Below are 23,067 nucleotides of genomic sequence, written 5' to 3' on the forward strand. Positions count from 1 at the left end.
GTCACACCAGCTGGTGACCCCCAGGAACTTGTTTTTTGATTGGGTTGTGACTTTGGGTCTGCAATATCTCTTCTTATCAGAGTTTCTTCCAATTGCCCGTTGGATCATGAAAGGATACTACTGATACTGACACCGACACTGACACTTTTTTTTGCAGTTTCTCTAAATGAAAATCCTACACTTTTAAAAGTAACAATGCTCAGTCTCATTTCATTTGTTAATTGCAACTTTCTTGCCATCATCACTGGAATGTTGTCCAAGTAGTACTTCAGAGTGTGCAGTAACACAGTCGGTTCCAACTGTTCTTTAATGCAGACAGAGGGTTTTTAAGTAATCAACAGACGTTGGGACACTTGTGCAAATTGTTTGCTTCAACTTGCAAGGCTTAATTTACTTTAATTGCTGCAGAACACCTGTAGGTTGTAACCTATTAGTTGCTCCCTAAAGAACAACTTTTTCAGTTTTTGCTAACCTAAACTTTACATTTAAACCTCTGTCAGTTTGCTGCTTACCTTTTCACCATTTTAGGCCATTCATTGCATTTCAACTGATTAAATTTGAAGAAAAACTGAGATGTTCTAAAACTTTTGACTAGTAGTGTATTTTGTAATTGAATTTGAGTTGCTATTACAAATAGTTACTTAAAAAAACTTGACTTGCTCATTGATCATCACTCATTGATAATTACACATTGATCAAGAGGCACAAAGGTAGACTATGTTTATTATTGATGTCTCATTTGTTAGATCACTTTTGCCAATAGTGTTTTCATTTTGTTTAAAATCTATATAGGACCTAGCATAGCTGTGCAGTTTTTGCGTCATTCCTAATACTTGTTAAGCTTGTCAAAAATGCTTTGTTAATTTAAATATGTCTGTCACACAAAGTGCATACATATTTATTAATTGCATGAATTTGGAAGTGCTGCTCTGAACTGCTTTTTCTCACATTAGGGATTTTCTCACTCTGTAATGATTAACAGCGATGATTTTTTATTTGCCCAAATCATTCTGTGATAGTTACTTGGACTTGTGCCTTCATTTCCTGAGAAATAGATAAATTTTTTTCCTTTATCTCTTTTGCTTCTCGTTTTTTTTTTTTTTTTTTTTTTTACATACATAGGCCAGCATGACTGTGTAACAATTATCAATAACTTCTTTTCACGAGATAAGCTGGATTATTACACAAAACCACAAGGACTTGATAAAGAACCAAAACTTCCTACTAAGCTTGCTGGCCCCTTGCACAAAATCATGATGACAACTAACTTGCATCCTGTCAAGGTATGTTGTTTTTCCTATACAGCATTTTAAATGAAAAATAATCATACCTTCTTACATTACATTAAAGAAAAAATCAATATTAATCATTCATGAAATAACATTGCAGTTTTGAAAGAGCATTTATTGAAAGTAGACTATATTGAGTTAGTATCATTAACAGAGTTATTCATTGACAAAAAAAATGTAAATACAACTTGGTTCACGTGGTTGTTAGGTGATGTTTATATTTTTTATTGTTGCAGTATTCATTAGTGGCCTTGTCCTGCTTATGCAAAAATTAGTTACACACTTTTTAAATGTCTTGCTTAGTGCAATTTTAATGAGGAGTCAGTCTTCTATAAGTGAAATTTGACACGTACAGTATTTCTCATAAAACTAACACAGTAAACATGAAAGTTGATGGAGCCATTTATTTGAAAACATTGGAGTAATTTAGATATATTGCTTATATTTAATCAAGTTTTATAAATACAGTAGGTTAAAGTAAAATTTAATAAAAAGCTACTAAGACCTTTAATTGGGAGCTGGAGGCATTTTTGGCCTGAGAACGTTTTTTGGTATGCACCACTATATACTACTCTCATGTTGAAGAGAAAGCTGGATTATTATATATATAATTCATTCTTTCTTTCGTCCATTCGTTTGTTCGCCAGATAATTAGTTGCTACATGTTTTTAACATTATTCCTGAAATTCTGACATTTCTTCATGGTTGTCATGCTTTTAACCTATATCGTGAGGTGAGCGTGGTTTGCCTGTGGGCCATAATGCCAGAGTGCTGTGCAGTGACTCTGTATTCAGGCCTACCTCTCGCTTTAGCCTGTGGAGCATTGTCTTGTTGTGTTATGGGTTCTCGATTTTCGCACTGAAGCGCAGGCAGTGGTCACAGGTCTTCGTTACATGCCAGCCTGTACCACTTTCTTTTGCTGTGAAGTGAATATCTCATAGTTGACAGACAGCAAATGTAAGTGCTGATCTTCTTGCCATTGGTCTGATTAGTCTGTGCAATGCACATCACAGTTAGTAGCTAGAAATGTGGCTATCTTGAAAGCCAGCAACCTGGCCACCACCTTTTTCATGACCTAATGGCATCCAGGATTTTGTTTTGCTGTCAGAGTGTCTGATCTACATTTGCAATGAAAACAATCAGTGAAACACACTTTGGTGTGAGTAGCAGTCACTATGTATCTTATTCTGTCAAGTATGTCACACAAACACATCTTCAATTGCCAAATGAGACCGAGTTGAAGACGAATTTCGGGACAACCATAGCATGTGAAGATTTTAGCACTGAACACACTGTATTGCTGTTACATACTGATGTCAGATGACTGTTGTGTGGCAAAATTCTTGTCAGATTATTTGAAATACAAAAAGCTCTCTATATACTTTCTTGATTAAATGTGATCTGCTAATCTAAATTTAAGATGTTATTTATGGTTAACAAGAATTGCTTATTTTGCAAAATATATTTATAAAGCTAAATGAAATTTGGAATCTTTTCCATGTCTAAATGATTTGTTCCAAGAATCCAAATGTGAACTTGAAAAAGAAGTTGGCAATAAGTGCAGGCTATATTCAGAATTGAAACACATCAAGTATTTTATTTTTCAAGTTTTATTTTAATTTTAAATTTAAAAATGATAGCTAAGGTTCTGCAGCTTTTTTTTTTTTAAATGTGACAGATTTAACCCCTTATACCCTTAGGAGATTTTTGGCATTATTTCAGTTAAATTACTTACCCAAAAATATCATTCTGCTTATGTAATAAAAGAGCTGCAAATGGCTGAAGAGTAGTTAGTATAAAACTCCACATTTTTAAAAGAAAGTCTTTAAATGAATAAAAAAAAAACCTTTGTTTCACACCAATATCAACTACAGTAAATAAAATACAAAAACATTAGATTGTCTTGATAATGTGCTGTAAAATCCAATTTATGATGCACAAGTCTGGAATCAAGTTTCTTTTTTTGCCCCAATCTGTCAGCTATCATTGTACCAAGTTTAGATTGCATATCCCGTAGTATTGCAAAGTTACACTGTTTGGCACAAGGTGCTCTTCTTTTTGGGAACATTGTATGTCACATTTTGGAAACATTTAGCCTCTTACACTTAAAGAATCTATCAAAACGAGTGTTGTAGCTGCAGTTACAATTTTTTTTTCTAAAATCTAAAAATATTTGTATGTGTATATATAAATATTATCACTCTTAAACAACAAATAAACTATTTACAACTATGCATGTACAGTATAACTATGTACTATTCCAATCTTTTACTTTTAAAATTATTTTTCAAGGTAGTCCTTGAAATAATTTCTACTTACCATTAGACCAAGAGAAGCCTTACATTTTGTACGATAGATTGAGGTTTTTGTGTGGTAATTCACACATTTTCTCATGTCCTCTGTTGCAGTTGCCCCACAGGTTTTTGTGTTTTTATTTATTATTATTATTATTTCTTTTTTGTTTTTATTTTTCTTGCATTTCATATCTGGAATAAACTATGTACATACATACTTTTGTATAATATCTTCTTCCAGTCCTGGGCAATGGGGTGGAGGCTGTGCCTTTCCTGGCAGCCGCAGGTGCAAGGCAGGAAACAGCCCTGAACAGGGCCCAGGAGATATTCACTCACTCACGTACACACACACAGACATACACTTAAACCATTTAAACAGGGGCCAATAGAGACTTTCCAATTAACCTTAATAACAAGTCGAAAACTGGCATACTTAAAACAGCTGAGTGGAACAATAACATTCGATCGATTGGAGAACAGTTTGGGTGAGGGGTTATTCCCAAGTCACACTGTGAGCAGGTACGTTGCCGGTACCTAAGTTGAAACTGGAAGAACACTGCACAAAAAACTAACATACAGAGACGGGGCACCTGACAGCCTCTGAGTATGGTAATTGAACCCATGATACTTTAACTGTAAAACTGCACACTGCGACACTTCAAAGTTATGCTATGAGCGGTGCTTACAAATCAAGTACAGCATTGAGTCCTTCAGGCAACGTGTCATTCTCGGTAGAGTCAAACTGTGATGAGAATCTGACTCAGGGTTTTGATATTCTGCACCACTACCATTCTGTAACTTTTCTAGGACTTCCTGAACCATAGGGTTTTTTTTTTTTTTTTGAAGAAAAAGACATTTCTCTAGTGCAAACTTCAAGTCATTGCTAACCAACCAAGCAATCCATATGCACTCTGACAGAAACTTGTGTGTTACAGTGCATAAAGATGATCTGCCGTACATGTAATATATTTCCTGTCCTTTACGCACAGCTGTATCATGTAATATGAATGACCAATCACAAACCACGATATACCATTGGAATGCAGTGAACCTTAGCTACAATGGTAATGAACCTTTCACTGTATACGGCTTGACATAGGTGGGATCTGTAATGAAATCTGGTTTATTCAGCTGTGATGCGCTGCTCACTTTTTCCTATGTTGCTAATGAAAAAAGCAGACATGAACACTTCATTTATAAGTGACTGCACTGGGAAGTGAAACTTAAGAGGCTCAAGAAGTATGTGTATGAAATACGTGAGCAAATACAAATGTAAACTTCCAAGGATGGATTGACTTGATTTGTGTATAATTTGCCTTTTACAGTAATTCTGTTGCTTTATACAGATTGTAATGAAGGTAAAGGAGAACCTTTTGCTTGCTGATGTGGAATCACTAGAAAAGTGCTACAGAGTCTTGGAGTTGATTTGCGAGAAGAGCATGAAACAAAAAGAAATGAATGAGGTGCTGGCTGTGAAAATGCATTACATTAGTTGCGTTCTACAAAAGTGCATTGCTTTCCTGAAGGAACGTGAAGATAAACTCGATGGTCTTATAAAAAGGTGAAATATTGTTCTATTAGCTTATATCTGAAATGAAGAATTGTGATGTTTGTTAATAAGAGTATAGTTTTATGTTTTGCCATTAAAGAATTAACTTCAGGTTAATCAAAATACAAATGACTTTTCACAAAATACCTATTGATTTGCACATGGCAGTACCTATCAGAAAAAATACCAGCATATGCTAAAATAAGTTTTGTAGTTGTTTTTTTACTCAGCATGCTTCTTGTAATGGGTATAAAATTGAGTAATTCAACTAATATTTGCAATCCTTAAACTGTTACAAACCATTGCTTGACAGATTTTATTTGTTTGTTTTGTTTGTTTGTCTGTCAGTCTCCAGCTGCATCTTTATTTTTCTATATACATACTACCAGTCTTTACCTTATGCCCAGTGTAAAGGTGTGTTGTGTGATCAAAATCTTTTGCAATCAATGATTTTTTTGCAATAATTTACAGAGTTGTTAATTAAGAAATTGCCAGCCCATCTCTTTACATTACACTGCATATTATTCACTTTGTCCACAATCCCCATTAAGGAATGTACTGATATTGAATGACTTTAGAGGCAAAATATGCGTTTTTATTTTATTAAAATCTGTGCCCCCTCCAAATCAACAGTTTAATTCTGGTTTGAGCTAGAGTGTCACATATTGTTTTCAGATGCCCAAGGCACATTAATGTAAAGGACATGTTAGAATATGGAATGTGCTCCCCTTATTTAAACATTTCATAGTATTCTTAACTAAAAAGGAGAAAAACTGGTACCTGATGTCAATAATATATAAGCATCATAATCAGCCGTTGTGCTCATCATCCATCCATTTATCCATTTTTGTACCTGCTTATCCAGGGCAAGGTTGCAAGTAGTTATCATGACAATGGTGTTGAAGTGGCTGCTGATCTGCCTGAATGTCTGCCAGCTGTCCTGTTGTAACTGCCACGTGGCTAGATAGAACACTGTTTTTCCCCTGGTGGGAATTGGGGACTTTTGTAGTAGTTTTTTTTAATTAAAAACACACACACTATGGTCTGACTACACACCAGAATGACTGAAAAGAAAGAAAATTAAGAAGAAACAAAACATCTGACATGGCAGTCACATTCACAGTGAGGCATTATATAGGCGCTATGCTTGTTTTAAAAGTAGGAGGAGAAAATGAGCGCTATTTATTGAAAAAGCAGGACAACCTGACAGGTATTTGTTAAACTTAAATATGTATAACTGGACACATTGAGAATCCGCATAGCTGATGTAGCATTTTAGTATATGTTTTTAAAAGTAAGTTGTTTGCTTTTTCTGTAATTACTGAAAATAAATATTAAATAATGAAATATGAAAATGTTTGCAGTGGCCACAAGGCAAATGCCATGAACAAACAAGTGTCCTTAAGTCTTCTTAACTTGGTGAGTGGGGTTAAATTGGTAATGGATTAATGGATGGACTGATATACGTACTGTACCTCAGTGTTGAATGCTTTAATACTAGTTTATGTACTCACTTGATATATTTATTTAAATAAGTTTTTGTATTTTTAAAAGCTTATTAAAAGGAAGAGACCCAGATGGCTTTATGGCATACCAGGAAAAATTCATTCGTGAATGTATCAAGAAATTTCCATATTGTGATGCCACTCTCCTGCAGCAGTTAGTGCGGACTATTGCTCCTGTAGAGATAGTAAGTATCACCATGTACTTTTTTTTCCATGGTAATCTAATCACTCTTGTCTACTATTCCACTGTATAGGCGAATACAGCAAATGCTCATCTGGGGTATTTTCTAAAACTATGGGCCATAAATGTGAATTACCGTTCTTTTTACTTGCTACCAATTATTCTGAAAGTATGAGTATTACAACAATGACTTTTTCAATCATGTATGCAGTGTGCTTGTGATTTTACTTTTACTCATTCTTTTGAAGACAGTACCTACCTGGTTTTAGCACCCATTTGCGGTGTGTTTAGACAGTCTGCTTAATATATTTATTTGAAAGCCTCAGCATGACACAGTGCCAACACTTCTGTGAAACATTCAGCACATTCACTACATGTGGATTAGCCATCATACTTTTTTTTAAATTTTTTTTACAGTGACAGTTTTAGTATGTGAATTGTGACATAAATTGTACTTTGCAACAGCAGTGGTTGACTAATTTATTGTTCTTGTTAAGAGACTTTTAATTATTTGGTAATGCAGAAGAAATTTCTCAACATACAGAGAAAGGGGAACATTTCATTATATGTAATATAGTGTGTCACTCCCCAAGGGTCATTGTCCTTCTCAGTTACTCCATAATCCTGAGCATGTGGTGTTGTCATGCATACATGGATAAATATCTTTTTTATTTTAAGGAAACACTAGAGAAATTATGCTGAAATCATTAACCTCACCATCTGTATAATATGAGAGGCTTGGCGTAAAACCATAGTTCAGCTAGAGGCTGCAGCTGCAGTCTGATTGTGACTTATGTTTGTCACAAGCAATCAATATCATCACAGGTTTTAGGACTAAGAACACAGAAGAGGGAGGTCGATGTGTTTCAAAAATAAATGAAACAACAAGGTTAAATATTTTTGCAACCCAGATACATTTAAATTAAAAACAGTAAACATAAACATGTTAGGTGCAGATACCTAAATCCTTGCATAAATGAAAATACTGAACAGATCCAAACAGGCAAAGAAACAGGTCACATTCTCCAGGAAAACCAATTCCAGGGAAGAGATTAATCTCATGGAAATAATGCAATGAATAATTAAATCATGGGCATCATGTTTTGGGGTTTCAGTGTGTCTTCTTAAGGGCAGAATCTATTATATACCAGAAAAAAATCTAAATGATATAACATTAAGTAGTAGTGTTTGTAGCAAATATACTGTATGATAGCATAATAACATCACACAAGAAATATGAAGAAAGCAGGAGGGAAAAAAAGTTTTTAAAAATTATAAAAAATATATGAAAGTATCTTAACTGTGCTCGTGGAATGCTTAAAAGTCACAAAATTTTAATTTCCAGTAGAGGATCAAATGTACAGCATAGTCATTAAAAATAGTGAACTTTAGACTAGTATAACTAATCATTATCTCATAGAATAAAATATATGAGCAGATAGAAAAACAACTGTTGTCAAAATAATTATATAGGGACTGTAAGAAATCATCAGAGAAAAGAGAGGAGTTGAGAGTAGCTATTCATACAAAAGAGTGAGGGCATTTTATTTGACAAAAAAGTCACCACTGTAGATTATGTGAGAGATCTTTTATCTCCTTCCAAGCAAGTGGACATAACCATATTTAATTTTTGATATCTGAAGGATTTCTTTCTGTAGTAAAACTTCCTCATATAGGGGTAGTTTAGAGACCACTCTTAACACATTCTGTTTTATGATGTAAGAGGATACGGGAGTACCTGAAGAAAAAATGAAGAAAGCATTGTGTCCAGCAAGAGGCTCATGCTCCCGGGGAATGCATTCTTTTCAAATTGTAGTCGTACTTGAGACAATATATCCCTCCCAGTAATCATGATGAAAGTATTAATACCAGTTAATTATGATGCAGAAGGAAGAATGTGTTTACCTTGCTTTTAAATGCTGCATTTACTCCTATAAACAAACAACTGAGGAAGCCTATAGGACAGCACAGTTGTTTTATAATGTTTCAGTGGGGTCTTGGACAATCAGGTGCCAGTTTTGCAGTGGAGTTGGAGGCATGATCCTAGGCACAGACAGCAGGGGATTTGTTCCACCCATCCATAGGCAAGTCTTCAATGAGTGGCTGAGATTCTTGCTATTTTATATCCTTACTTTGCTAATATTACATCATCTTCCTTTGAGACATTGCTGTTAGCTGTTATTACCACTCGAATCCCTGAGGCCTGTAAAAATATTCGTAATGCCAGGCCACCTTAAATTCCCTCGCACCTCCTCATCAGTGCGTTTGTTTTGCGAGTATGTCAATCAGCACTGGCAGCAGACAGTTTGCTCACCTATCCCCCACCGGGGCAGCTGAAGTTGGACACAAAATTCTCACAGCTGAAGTCTGTTTATCTGGGAATGAGGTGTCTGGAATTGTGTAGAGAAATAATATATCATTATGTGGAATACATACATTTCATATGTGTTCTGTGTCTACAATGATTTGTGTAAATATAGGATGACAGGAAATGCGAGGCAGGAATTGTTGAACACATAACTAAAACAAACTTTTTTTTTCATACAAAAAAGTAGAAGATACCACAACATTAGAACCAGCACAGCCAGGTCCCGTAACAGCTTCATCCCCAAGCTGTCAGACTTCTGAACTCTTACATGCCAACTAGTACCATATCCCTATAACATTCCCCCAATTATGTACTGTCACGTTACACTTGGCACTTTACTATGGATATTGAGCTTTGTTCGAGCTGTATAGTCCTACATCATTTGTTTTGTTACATTGTACTGTTTCAATGGTTTTGGTAATTTTATGTTGTATGTTAAATTGTTTCACCTATGCACCAAGGACTGTAATGAACAAAATTTTGTTCAATCATTTACTATGTACGTGGATAAATGACAATAAAAGTTGAGTTGAGTTGAATGTCCTGTTAAGCTCTGTTCGATCCATCATCAGAAAGTGAAAGGTTCATCATAGCATCCTGACTCTTACTGATAAGGCCATCCCTCAAAACTAAACATTAGAGCAAGGTGTCGTCAGTATCGGAAGTCTGCAATGCTCTTCAGCTGGAACAGGAGTGAAGTTGCATGGGTCCACAATTTCAAAAGGGTTCTCACCAAAGTATTAATGTGTAGGCTTGAATACTTATGCAAACACTAACATTTGTCTTTCTTCTTCAGTTAAATATCTACAGGTTTATTTTGACTTTGGAAATGTATTGTTACATCATGAGCTCACATTAAAAATACTGAATGGATAAATGTGTGTGTGCAAATCTTTTGCCATGCAGAAAATCATGATGACTTTCAAGGGAATTGAATACTTTTGCATGCCACTATATTTTCAAAAGGGGAAGTACTCTGGAATAGTAGGTAGCACAGTTGCCACACAGACCAAACCAATAATCTGCTTCTCGTTACCTTGAATTTAGTTAAGCGTGTTTCAGAATGTTATGCAATTTTGTGACTGAATTCTTTGTTGTTATGTTTGCTTTCATAGTTTTTATTCAGATTAACTAATGTGTCCTTAATTTCTTAACATGTTTCAATTAAAAGTTATACTCCTGTGGCTGCCTGCTATACTATTCATCTTACTTTCAGATATATATATAACTGCAGTGCTTCACTTAACTTTCACCAGTGGGGTTTCTTAACCCACTTCATATCCATATTACTAACCGAGAATGCTAAACCGGATGATGGACGCAGGCACATCCGGCAATGGGCCGTAGCTGCAAAAAGACGTACTGCGCAGGCGCAAAAAGAGTCCGCGAGGGTCGGCTGAGGAGCCGAGAAAGGCGGATAGAAGAGGGCGAGAGAGGCGGATGAGGGGCCGCGAGAGGCGTACAAGACCACAGAAAAAAGGAGTGAGCACAGGAAAAATTGAGAAATGAGGCGCAAAGAGCACCGAAAAAAGGAAACGGCACATAAAAAAGTATTCAAACGCAAGCAAAGCACGAAACACATTGCACACGAAACTAGACCCAAGAAAAAAAAAAAGAGGCTCGCGCACAACAGCAAGGCACCCCCCCCCCTACAGGCACTGGACGGGACACACACCAAGAGGGGGATTCAACAAGCCCATGGAACACAAAAAAAGAACACAAAACCACCCCACAGACCCTACAAGCAAGGGACGGGACACACACAAAGAGGGGGATTCAACAAGACACAGGAACACAAAAAGAAAGAAGACGCTCGCGCGACAACAATCCTCAACCCCCCCCCCCCCTCCCCCCACACACACACACATCCATAAGAAGTGACACCCAAAGCCACATATTCTAAAGTCAACATCAACACCTTCACACTAGACAGCATAGGTGTCAGCATAGGTGGATCTCCTTACAATAAAGCACTATTAACCGTTCAACTGCAGAAAAAGAAACATATTAACAGTGACTGCGATCCTTCTTATTACTTATCCATATTTCGCATGCTGAGAAAGAAACAAGTCATGAATACACGGTCACGGGTACAAAACGAAAAGGAAAGGATAACAGGAACAAACACACGAACACGAAAGAAACAACAAAATAGACGGCTATGCAGCATAGGTGGATCTCATTACAATAAGGCACTATTAACCGTTCAACCGCAGAAAAGGCTCCATATTAACAGTGAGTGCAATTCTCCTTATTACTTATCCATATTTCTAAAAGAAAAAATGTCTCGACTCCAAAAACGCAAAGCTCAACTAAAGCTTCTAACTAACGATGTACCTAAAAGTAAAAACTTTATGAACTGCATTAGATCCTACAATGGTTCATTTGCTTTTGCATATACCGGAGTAAATATCAGGCCACCAAAAGGCAATGGCCCATACTACTTTCGCATATGTGCTCAAATACTGCATCGCATTGGAACAGTGCACCCTGAAACAAATCAACAACGCAAATATGCACAAATCTACATCCTAGATCCACATGACGCAAACTATCAATCAAAGTGCTGCATCGCAACAGGCACGGATTCAAAACGAAACACCTCCCGTCTCAGACATACGTTAATGGCAGTGAAGGCTACAACGGGCTTCTCACACAGCACAGGCAAATCGATTACAGCTCCAAAACAACACGTCCCAAATACTACACATGCAACAACGCGCCTCTCAAACGGCACAAGAAAAACATACACCACTAAAATTCATTCGGATTAATGAATGTCATTTGCAATCATTGTCATTCAGTTCACTTCCCTGAAGAAACAACTGGAAATACAAGTTATACATTTACACGTTGTTGTCAAAAGGGTCAAATTAGACTGCCTTCTTTACATTCATATACTGAATATCTACAGAGGCTTATAACTGACGATGTACCTGAAAGTGAAATCTTTATCAACTACATTAGATCCTACAAATCGGTATCCACTATGAACATTAACGGTGGCACTGCACGTGACATCCGTCTTGAAAAAATGTTGTTTATTGATGAATGTTCAATGGCATGAAGTCACTTACTCAACACCATTCATAAACTTCTACAAACGTTTATGAATAATAATATTCGATTTGAAGGAAAGGTACTTTTATGAGGAGGAGATTTAAGACAGTGATTAGCTATTCTTCCAGATGCCATGCACTCGGCTATTGTTCAGTGCACCTTAAAATACGCAGACAATTGGCATTGCTTTCAAAAGATACAGTTAGTAAAAAAGATACGATGTCCAGAACCAGATCATAACAATTGCTTATTACAACTGAGAGATGGTACACTCACCAATACAGCTGGACTTCAGGCACATATTATTACAATTCCTCAAGCCTTTATCTGCGACAACTTAGTTACAGAGACATTTCGAACAGCAATCTCATTAGACCAAATGCCCCTTTTAACACAACGCACTATATTATGTCCAAAAAATATTAATATGGAAAACATTAATACCCAAGTCATTCCATTACTTCCTGGAGAGACACAACTCTTTCTAAGCTCTGACAAACTTGACTCTGATCACAACAATAACCATCTTAAATGACCTTACAAGTTCTGAGCTGGAATTACCTTTTACACTTAAACGGCGTGTACAAAGAAATTTTCAAATAAACCTTTACACTGTGCCACACACTTTATTGTTTGCTTTCTATTTGCATCATCTACACCGTCACACTATTCTATATCTCATTCATACATCACGCTCTTTGTCATTCCCAACACCAGGGGTTGGCGAGCGAAGCGAGCAGGGGGCGGAGCCCCCTAGTTTTCATTCTAAATGAACACGTGATAAGATGTACTGTCAGTTTTTCTTATACTGTCCTTTGTTGGTCCACTGCTGTTTTACTGATTTAAATTAATGTTTCTCTCTCTCTGTCTCTCTTTCTGGCCATTTTAGTCCACTCCTTATAAAGCTGCATGTGCTGTGTTTAAAAGCTGAACCTTTGAAACCATTTTGTTTGCTCCATGCATTTTTCTTCAATGGTCATGTAGTCAGAGATCATGGATTTCAACTCCAATGCTATGCTGATTATATGATTTGCAGGCATATACAGTACAGTATGTCAATTCAGGCTGCAGAGCCTCTGCACTGCATTTGAAGACTTGTTTTGGGAAGAAGACAGGTTGAATGAATCATTACTTCTTACTTTTAAACTTGATTAAGACTGGTGCCCTGCTTTTGGTTACTCCAGATTTACTTCTATATCTCAAATCTATACTGTCTCCTTTTGAGGAGGGAGATCATGTATGATTTCGCTGTGGAAACAACCTGAAGTACAGTATATGATCCGAGAAGTGCATATGATATTATTTATGTTGACTTTCAGAAATGGGAAACTTGTGATCAAAGCTCTGAGGCTAGGGATCTGCACTGGCAACTGGAAGGTTGCAGGTTCAAATCCCGTAAATGCCAATAGAGACTCTGCTCTGTTGGGCCCTTGAGCAAGGCCCTTAACCTGCAATTGCTGAGCGCTTTGAGTAGTGAGAAAAGTGCTATATAAATACAAAGAATTATTATTTTAAGTGCCTTGAGCATGGGAAAGGCGCTATATAAATAAAATGTATTATTATTAAAGTAGCAGGAAAACTAAAGGCCACACCTTCTTCTTCATTTCCAGCAAATACCACTGTGGTGCACCACATTTAAAGCAGTTTAGAAACTGTGTAGATAAACAAAGCAAATATCCACATAATAGTAAATTACATTACATTTACATAGTAAATTAAAATTAAGCAAACAATGTATTTTATAAAAAGGCCATCATACAGAGAATTCCTTGGTCTTTTTGTCTGTAACTGGGTGGACATTTCATTTTTCTGCTAGGCAATGTGAATTATCCTGCTAACTGAAACATACTGTATTACATAAATATGCACATTGGTTCATGTTTTGAATTTGAAATGGAAGAGTTGGGGAACTTACTGGTATAGAAGGTAGCATTGCCATTTCATTCTCCTGGATTTCGGCTTGATTCCTTCCTGGCATACACTCTGTAGTTTCAAGGTTCATTAGGTCTTATCATTTTTCTTTATTTAGCAGGCACCATCTTTACCCACGGCTTTTTCGTTCATATATGTTCTTTAAATCAAGTCTCCAGTTGATTCCACAATTTAATGAAAAGCATTCTCACCTCCTGATACCGTCAGGAATATTAGTATGACCTTAGATGATTTCCTTTCATTCAGTTGATCCATTTCCTCAGTGACTTAATCCCATAGTTTCTTCTTGCACAACATTTACAAAATTTGACCATTCCTCACCACCTGTGCCACTCGACCTCTTCTACAAGCTGTTTTTCCACTGGGCTGCACTACTGCAGCTCTCTGGGTAGGTGACCCAACAGATGCTGTCTGACTTCTGCACATCCTATACTCCTGTCCCCTCAGGTCAGGTCAGTTTAGGCAGCACACACTAGTGTAGAGCATTGTTGCACACACCACATAACAAAACAGCTTGGGATTCTGGTCGATAAAAACTCCCAGGCAGATACCTGGTCCAGTCCCACCCCACAGAAATGACCATGTATCTTCTGCAGCCAGGTGTTACGTGGGTGTCCTCTTGGTCAGGCCCAGCTGCTCGGGTCTTCAACAATGAGGATCCTGTGAGCTGGATCACCCTCTGGGAATCGCGCCACATGGCTGTAGTGCTGTAACTGACACTCCCTCACAATGCAGGTAATGTGCCTCATTTGGGAATCTGTGACCAACCGCTCATTTGACACAAAGTCAAACCAGTGGTACCCAAGGATTCTCTGAAGAGACAGAGTACCAAAGGAGTCCAGTCTTCATCTCAGGTCACTGGATTGCATCCATGTCTCACAACCATATAGCAAAACAAGAAACAACAGGACTCTAAAGATATGGACCTCCGTCCTTTTGTAAAGATATCGGGAGCACCACACCCCCCCTTTCAAGCAACCTCATGACCCCCCCCATGCTCTCCCAATTTGTCTACTGACTTCATTCACCTGAGACATGAATGTCGCTGCTAAGGTAAGTGTCCCTTGTTTTACCACAATTCTTTGCTTCTCTCTTTCCAAGCACTTTCACTTACAAGGATTCTGTTCAAAATCTTGTCTTTACATAAAGGCTCCTGCATTGCTCTGCTTCTGGGAACCTCTTTCCTCTGGTATCTGTCCTTTCAAGTCTCCTTCTGACTCCTCTCTAAATGTGCTAATGCTAGTTGGTGTTTCTCAGTTCTCGCTCTCAAGCTGTGGAATGGGCTTCCTGTGAACTTCACAGTCACGTCTACTAGTGTTAAAATTAATGATCTTTCTTTGGCCAGCAGTTCTTTTTAATAGATACGTTCATTAGATATTGAACATCAATCTTTTTTTTATCTTTTACTTTGTGGTGTGTAAGGTAGGATTGAGGAGGTTTCTAGAGAGTGTGAGCAGAAATCTTCAGAACTGGTTTCATTCTGTGAATGAGAATTAATTCAGAGAATTAGTTTCATAAGAGAAATGTATAAGTATATAAGCATGGCATCTGACAATAATGGGTTACCAGGTGACGTTTGTACATTCATCATATGACTTTGTCTTTTTTTTCTCCATGAAGTCTCTTTTTTTGCCGCTCCTTAACACATGCAGGTAAGTAGAAGTGGTGAAATTGTCAATGTACAGCACATTCATGATTTTTCCCATGGTTCCTAACTGTGTGTGATCCCCCTTGTCCCTTAAAATGCAGTGCCATGTAATGAATCCCACTAGAAAGGTTGTTCATGACCAATCTGATTTTAAGTTCAGGTTTAACTTGGGAGCAAGTATTATTAAACATGTTCCTAAAAATATCCAAGATTATTTGCTCAAATTTGTGAGGGAAACATCCTCAGAGAGTTTGTCTCTGTACACGGAAACACTTAATCAGCCTTTTCTGTTCTAATTTCCTTTCTTTTTAGAGTGTTCTGCTTTAAACCCACAATTGCATTGTGGCTTATTGGAAGACCCCAGAGTCTAAATCACAACCATATGTTTACTGAGAATACAACCATATCACATCTCAATGGCAGAAAGAAGATTGCACAAATGTAAAGCATTCTCGGACTCTAAAACAAATAGCTTTTCTACACGCAAAGACTGTTTATTTTTTATTTTTTCTATTGAATGCTTTATCAACAATTGGACGTTTGTGAAGAGCTATTGATGTTAATAATAGTGTAGTCTTCCCTAAATGTGTGTGGTTTGGGCTTTTTCTTTAAATATTGTGCAATTTTTCTATAGCACCTTGCCACATTGTATTGGGTGTTCTTTGTCACACGGTCTGCGAGACATGGATCTGCTGCAATTAGAAAAAGAATTTGCTTAGTTAGCCTTGGCAGTTATGTTTGTTATCAATGTGAACAGTGTGGTCAATACCTAGAAACAGACTTCTTTGGTAAACATTTTCAATATTGCACTGTAGGAGTCTACCTAACTTCTGTGACAGATGAGATGGCACAGACTGTCCATATTGTGTGGGAAATGAGCTGCACGGAGTCAAAGCTGTGGGCTTATGGAGAGTAAATTTATGGGAGTGAGACTGACAGTAGTTGCAGTGAGGCTGAAATGGAAAGAATCCGCTTCTGTAGGAATGGGATTAGGATTTATCAGTTTTGCCTTCAGCAATGCCAATAATGAATTAAATGATTTGTTAAGTCTCCTACTTTATTTTCTCTACCTTTCTCTATAGGAGGCGGTCTCCGGCTGTTAGACTTACTGTATACCAAGGTGACCAAAGCACACTCATTCTCCATCCATCCATTATCCAACCCGCTATATCTTAACTACATGGGTCACAGGGGTCTGCTGGAGCCAGTCCCAGCCAACACAGGGCACAAGGCAGGAAACAAAACCCCGGGCAGGGCGCCAGCCCACCGCAGGGCGCGCACTGTGGACAATTTAGAATCACCAATGCACCTAACCTGCATGTCTTTGGACTGTGGGAGGAAACCGGAGCACCTGGAGGAAACCCACGCAGACACAGGGAGAACATGCAAACTCCACACAGGGAGGACCCGGGAAGCGAACCCGGGTCTCCTAACTGCGAGGCAGCAGCGCTACCCACTGCGCTACCGTGCTGCCCCACACTCATTTTAAGAAACCAAGTACAATTTATTGATAAACACAAGGGTTAAAGAAATAATGATAACTACATATTTTTGTTGATATACAAGACAGACAAACATGTAACATAGAAGAGGCTGGCTGTTTAGTGTCCATTTACAGTTCTAATTTATCCTGGCACAGATAAACAGTTTTACCATATTGGGTCTTTAAGAATGGTGTCTGATGTTATGTGAAGCTGTTTGTTGTTGTTGCTCCGGGTTCAAGTGAAGGATTCTTCTTGCGTTGGAGTGCACTTTTTCTCTTTGTGACGTGCTCCTTTGTTCATGGTGTGCTGTCAGTTAAGCTTTTTCCTGTGTCCTCTGCAACTTCATAGGGAAAAGCATTACACTTTCTGGCAGAAAAGTTTAGATGCTGAAGTGCCTTTCTTGATGTAATGGCTGCTTCTAGAATGGGTTCAGTTAGAGGTACAGGGCTTGGCTTAGCACAGTGGATCTTAGCTTTCAGGTCCACAAGGAGAAGTGATTGTCTGCTTTCCGTTCCCTGAAGAGTGAATGTCTCATCAGCCTTTTTGTTTCAGAGAGAGGTCCTCAGCTTTCAAAGAGGCAGGACAGATGAGTGCAGTTAGTTTTGGAAGGAAAGTATAACTTCCAGTTACAGAACCAGTGCCTGCTCGTAGACAGGTTATTTTGTCCTTGTCACTCTTTGAATTATAGATCTGTGTTCGGACTTGGGTGTCCATTTGGCACCTTCTGGTCTTAAAGAGATCTCTGCAAAGATGTCAGTTTAACTGTGATTTACACTTTTGTTATCAGATGAAGTACAGTCTGATCCTGATGTTGTAAGAACTGAGGTTCAGTCATTTATTTTGGAATGAGGTTGGCGGAAGGTAAAGCTGGATTTCTGCACCACTGTTAAAAATCTGCCTTTTAATAGCTCTTGTGTTCCATTAGAGAGTATAGCAGAATAGGCAAATGTACAGTTTCTCCTATGCTGCAGGGAACAAAAAGACCCCCACACAGTCAAAAGTTAATTAGTCACAAGAGAGGGAGATGTTCTCCATAAGGTCGACTAGATGCTAAATCCAGAAGCTCACATGAGCACTCACAACCAAGAGGGGCACCGCCTGAGAGAATTTCCTACTAGTGGTTCTAACATAAAACACAGCAACACTAAGGTAGCACATATTATATAAAGCGGCTTAGAAAAGAGAACAGCATAATTGAGCAAACACTAGTCTGGGGACTGTTTTGAAGCCGGTGAAGATATCTAAACTAGCGTCAAAACCATTACCAATTAGAAACATCTTCAAAGAACAAGGGAGACGGTTTCTAGTTTTTGCACCCCTAGGATTTGGGTTTCAACAATGGAAATGGAACATTTGTTAATGAAATCCAATAAGCTGTAAGAGAGTTCTAATATTAAAGTTGCTAATGTAGAAAACAAATGAAAAATCCATTAGGATCATTTTAGAACTTTTGAAATTGCTGCACAAAAGAAAGGCATTGCAGTGTTGCTGGGTGAGTAGAATAAATTAGTAATGTCACTGTGGGAGTCTTTTCATTTTAGTTTCTGACCCTATCAAAGCTTTGAATGGATTCACCTTTACATTGTTATAACCTCCACATATGCTGACTCTGGATGACTACAGTATTTGCTTTTTCTCATTGACCTCACTGGTGCTTTTGACATTGTTAACAGCAATGTCCTCCTTGTTGGAATGACTGAAATTTGCTTCTAATGGATGTGTTCCACTTCTCCAGCTGTGTGCAGACTCATTGGCTTTTACATTTTTTTGCTTAGCCGATGCTTTATCAAAGTGTATAATCCAATAGTTTCCACATAAGAAAAATGCTTGGCTTCAGACGGTGAGTATGTGTTAGTGAACGACCTTATACAATACCTATAAAAAGTATTCACCGACTCTGAAGTTTTCACATTTTATTTTTATAAAACATTGAATCACAGTAAATTTAATTTGGCGTATTTGAAACTGATCAACAGGAAAAGACTCTTTAATGTCGCACCATACAATCTAGAAAGTTTTAACTGAACGCTGATTCAACCTGACATAGCAGAAGCCCTAGGACCATATTAATAATCACCAGCAACTTAAACAAGGAGGGAAAAATCTTAAAGGATCTCTCCTGCATCAGAAAACACAACGGTGGGCCATTTACACAGTCAAGGTCACCATTTGCAGTGTTGTGGGAGGGACGTGACTTTTCAGTGATGTGTGGAGAGTACCCTTGTGTCTGCATGCAGGGGCAGTCACAGTCTACAAGAAGGAGGCCCAGAGTTGTTCCATTAAATCAAGAAATCGGACGTCTTGGCCTCCCATGGAAAGCCCATTCTGGTGTGCTGCAAAAGGCACACGGGCCATCAGAAGAACCCTAAGTTCAAGAGAAACAATACTGTAGCCATGGAGCTGTGAGACAACTCTTTGTTCTTGCCAGGGTATTTGAAGGTTTGTAGGAGCTTGCTAATCTTCCATATACAGTGATCCCTCGTTATATCGCGCTTTGACTTTCGTGGCTTCACTCCATCGCGGATTTTAAATGTAAGCATATCTAAATATATATCATGGATTTTTTGCTGGTTTGCAGATTTCTGCGGACAATGGGTCTTTTAATTTCTGGTACATGCTTCCTCAGTTGGTTTGCCCAGTTGATTTCATACAAGGGACGCTATTGGCAGATGGCTGAGAAGCTACCCAACCAGAACGCGTATTACGTATTAAATAAAACTCCTCAATGATATACGATATGCTTCCCACGCGGTGCTTCGCATACTTGAAAGCCCGAACAGCACCTATTGATTTTTGATTGTTTGCTTTTCTTTCTCTCTGTCTGTCCTTCTCTGCTCCTGATGCGCACTCCTTTGAAGAGGAAGATATGTTTGCATTGTTTTAATTGTGAGACAGAACTGTCATCTCTGTCTTGTCATGGAGCACAGTTTAAACTTTTGACTAAAGGGTGTTATTTCATGTCTAGGGGGCTCTAATAATGTTTAAAAAAAAAAACGTATTTAGAAGGTCGTAAACAGGTTTTCTATACTGTAACTGCGAAAATATTCGATTTATAAATAAAGAATCCTACTTCGCGGAAATTCATTTATCGCGGTAGAGTCTGGAACGGATTAATTGTGATAAATGAGGGTTTACTGTACCTTTTTATATCTGTATATCCCGATGCAGCAACAGTATAAGATGTAATCTACTGTTCTGTCATTTGTTCCTTGCATTTGCAGTCTGAATGATGTCTTTATATTCTTGGTGTTCAGTCAGATCTGTTTCAAGAGTATGAAGGATGCCACCCATGGTCTATCTTGTTTCTATTTTTTCTGGTGACTTTCATGGACAGGAAGATATTGGACACATTGAGTGAGTCAGCAGTTTGTTACACCAGCTCAGAGCTACACATGAAGAGTCTGAGTTGAGATTTGATGCCACACAGAGGTGGTATCATCAGACACTCGGTCACTAGCAGTCCTGAGTGGGCGAAAATGAGTGTCTGCATATATGTATGTATGTGTGTGTGTGTATACGCTGATCCATTGACTACTTAATGTATGTTGCTAGAGGGAGTCAGTTGATTGACCTGAAAGGGGAAGTGACATGCGCTGGTTATTGAACCGTCTGCAGTAGCTGGCTAGCACGTACTGTAGGCACTCATGCCAGTAAGGAGTTGCAGTATTCAAGTCATGAGAAGACCAATGGCTAAACTAAACAGATGCTGAACAGGTTGAATCATAGAGCTCTCCAGTGCACTCATTCAGTATGACTCTAAACGTTTCTAAATGTCCGATCATAATCACCTCTCAGAACACAGTAGCTTGCGTTCTGCACCTGATTGGTGAGTTGTTGCCCCACATGATGCAGCAGCTGTAGTTGAGTGTTGGCTACAGTGCATGGTGGTGGTGAAGGAGAATCAGAGTTCTCAAGTGAAGTTTTCATTCTTGTCCTCTTTGCATATGGTTGTGACTTTTGGATGGTGATAAGATTATGAAAGTGAGCAGTCAACAGGGATTCCTATGAAGTGTTGCAAAACTCATTTTCCATGAAGGGTGTAGAGGGCAACAATCTGAGAGGACCTTAAAATGGAGTCTCTGTTCCTGAATAGTTAAGGCCCAGATAAGGCCATAATCACTGTAACTCTCACCATGATAATCAGAAGAGAAATTAGAGAAGTATGCAGTTAATAAGGAAAATGTCTATTTCATGTAAAATCCTGTGCTTTAAGATGGCTTCCCATTGTGTTTCTTTCTCAGGGTAGTGACCCAACTGCTTTGTCTGTGCTCACTCAAGCTATCACTGGCCAGGTTGGCTTCATTGATGCTGAGTTCTGTACCACTTGTGGTGAAAAGGGAGCGGACAAACGATGTTCATCTTGTAAAGCGGTAGGATCAAAATACATTTATGATATAATTAAAGAGAAATACTGTGCGATATTGGAATTTGATGTTGAAGGCATGAATGATGTTTCTATTTTCCTCTACTAGAAAATTGTTTTCAGTCATTTATTTCATACATAGACTCCTCAGTTGAGTAAATTCATTAATATACAGATTGGAAATGACTCCTAAATATGCATATTTTTTATTTGTAGGTAATATATTGTGGCCAATCATGTCAGAAGCAGCACTGGTTTACACATAAAAAATTTTGCAAACAACTAAAAGAACAAATAGAAAAGCAGGAAAAGGAAGGAGCTAAGCTAAAGGAAAAAGAGGAGAAACATATTCCAAAAAAAGGTCAGTGTTCATTAATATGGCTGTAAAGTTAGAGAATCTGCCCAGAAATGTTTTCTGTACAGTACAAAAGCATTCTGACAACTCTGTAAATGACTTGGCGAGTGCTTTGCCTCTTATTAGATTCAATTTCATAAACATACGGTGCAACTGCAGAGCATTTCAGCATTGTTTACTCTTTCATTTACAGAGGAAGTCTCAGTATGTGGCACAGTGACTCAAGAATCAACTGAAACATCTAAGACAGAAGAGAAGGTGCCAGAAGTGCAGGAAGAGAAAAACTCTGTAGCTTCTGAAAGTGTACAGACATGTGAAGAATGAAACGGTCCTCAGAGGTTTGGCCAAAGTCCAGCTCTTCTTATATCAGCGACCTAACGTGTGCCCAGCAAAGCCACAGCACCTGCTGTGTGACGACAGCCGAGCTGGACATTCCTGTTTATTCTGGCTACCAGCAGGCTGTCAGAAAGATTAGCCTGGCAGACTGAGCCTGCACATGAACTGAACAGCAGCAGGCCAAGTTGTGTAATCACCGCTGAACGGGAGTAGATGTAGAAAACACCGGCACCGCGCAACCACAGCTTTTAAGTTATGTATCTTTCCCAAATATTAATAAATATTTTGTTCACAAGAGAGTTTTGATGAAGTGGTTTGTTTTTAAAGCCAAAAAGAAACATTGCTTTTGAAATGTAAAATAGTCTAATCACCATCGGTGTCACAGATTGGCTTAATAACACTAAATACAATGCCTATAAAGCTGGGGTAGGCAATGTCGGCCCTCGAGGGCTGCAGGTTTTTATTCCAACACTGTTTCTTAATGAGAAGTCAATTATTACTGATGAAGCACTTACTGCTCAAGTGAATTTTTTGATGCCTCATTTTAGTGGTCTCGCTTGTTAAGGTTCCCCACCCTTAATTGCTTATTTCAGTCTTAAAGAGCTGCATTCACTGTTTTTAATAGCTCCTTATTAGCAATAAGATGCAAATGACAAAGGAGCCAGCAGGTCCCCATCGAACTTGTTTCCATTTACACCTCTGT

General features: G+C 38.1%; 1 protein-coding gene across 1 annotated transcript in view; it reads left to right on the forward strand.

Annotated features, from left to right (window-relative positions):
- The window catches only part of ankmy2a (ankyrin repeat and MYND domain containing 2a), a 51,081-nt gene extending 28,422 nt beyond the window's left edge, over positions 1-22,659 (forward strand). The window contains exons 5-10 of the mRNA XM_028817027.2: positions 1,123-1,283; positions 4,930-5,144; positions 6,687-6,822; positions 21,552-21,680; positions 21,890-22,034; positions 22,222-22,659. Coding sequence (XP_028672860.1) covers positions 1,123-1,283; positions 4,930-5,144; positions 6,687-6,822; positions 21,552-21,680; positions 21,890-22,034; positions 22,222-22,352 — 917 coding nt within the window. The 3' untranslated portion in view covers positions 22,353-22,659. The remainder of the gene's footprint in view (positions 1-1,122; positions 1,284-4,929; positions 5,145-6,686; positions 6,823-21,551; positions 21,681-21,889; positions 22,035-22,221) is intronic.
- The last annotated feature ends 408 nt before the right edge of the window (positions 22,660-23,067 follow it).

The sequence above is a fragment of the Erpetoichthys calabaricus genome, chromosome 13, assembly GCF_900747795.2.
Source record: "Erpetoichthys calabaricus chromosome 13, fErpCal1.3, whole genome shotgun sequence".
In the NCBI taxonomy this organism is placed as follows: domain Eukaryota; kingdom Metazoa; phylum Chordata; class Cladistia; order Polypteriformes; family Polypteridae; genus Erpetoichthys; species Erpetoichthys calabaricus.